The sequence below is a fragment of the Malurus melanocephalus genome, unplaced genomic scaffold, assembly GCF_030028575.1.
Source record: "Malurus melanocephalus ecotype Western Australia unplaced genomic scaffold, MMel_1.1 scaffold_10002, whole genome shotgun sequence".
NCBI lineage: Eukaryota > Metazoa > Chordata > Aves > Passeriformes > Maluridae > Malurus > Malurus melanocephalus.
In genome coordinates, this window is record NW_026633232.1 from 1 (window position 1) to 1070 (window position 1070).

The 1070-nt window shown below is 67.1% G+C and overlaps 1 protein-coding gene across 1 annotated transcript; it reads right to left on the reverse strand.

Moving 5' to 3' along the window:
- Nucleotides 1-416: 416 nt before the first annotated feature.
- On the reverse strand, nucleotides 417-1067 carry LOC130588688 (scavenger receptor class A member 3-like; the record flags this gene model as incomplete). The annotated part of the gene is made up of 1 exon (XM_057389582.1): nucleotides 417-1067. A coding segment is annotated over one exon (651 nt), but the record flags the coding sequence as incomplete, so codon positions are not given.
- Nucleotides 1068-1070: the final 3 nt, after the last annotated feature.

The following is a 1070-nucleotide window of genomic DNA, read 5'->3' on the forward strand; positions in this document are numbered from 1 at the left end:
CTCCTCCACCTTCCTTGGGATCAGCATTCCCGAAATCCCACCAGATCCTAAAAGTGACCTTCCTGCTGTCCCTGGGCCAGCCCCGCATCCATGGGATGATCCTGAGCTTCCCCRTCCTCCCAGTAGGGGTTTGGATCCTCCTCCACCTTCCTTGGGATTGGGATTCCCAAAATCCCGCCACATCCTAAAAGTGATCTCCCCGCTGTCCCTGGGCCAGCCCCACACCCATGGGATTATCTGGGTCCTTTCCTGAGCTTCCCAGTCCTCCCAGTGGGGGTTTGGATCCTCCTCCACCTTCCTTGGGATCAGGATTCCTGAAATCCCACCAGATCCCACCCCTAACCCAGGGAATCATCCATGGGATGATCCGGCTGCCATCCCTGACCCCACAGCGGTGATTTCCCCCCTCCTCGGGATCAGAATCCCCCGATCCCACCCCGATCCCGGAAAACGCCCCGTTTCCGCCGACCTCGGAGCACGGAGACGTTCCGGAGGATCTCCCCGTGCCGTGCGTCCACCGCCCTCATCTCCTCCGCCAGCGCCGAGAGGTTGCGCACGTCGAACTCCAGGCGGGCGCCGAGGATCCCGGAGCGCTCCCGCAGCTCCTCCGCGTCCTCACGGAGCGCGCCGAGGGCTCTGTCGAGCTGGAGCAGCTCCCGGGCGTGGGCGCGGACTCCCGTGGAGCAGGAGGCGCGGACGCCGTCCAAGAAGCGCAGCATGCCCAGCACGTGCCCGTCGGTGGCCACCACGTTGGTGGCGATSGTGGCCAGCTCCAGCTGCTGCGATTCCAGCCGCGACTCCAGCTCCGCGAAGCGCTCGGCCGTGCGGTTCCGCCCGTGGGCGCGGTGGTAGCGGAGATCCTGCAGGTTCTCCTGGTTCTCGTCCAGCTCCGAGGAGACGTTGTCCAGGCGCAGCTGCAGCGCCAGCAGCCTCAGCGCCGGTTCGTGCGTCCCTCGGGCTCCGAGCTCCGCTTCCCGCGCCGCCGMGCCCAGCCCGGCCCGCAGCGCCCGCAGCAGCTCGGCGGAGCGGGACGAACCCTCCCGCAGCGCTCCGAGGCTCCCGCTGAGCTT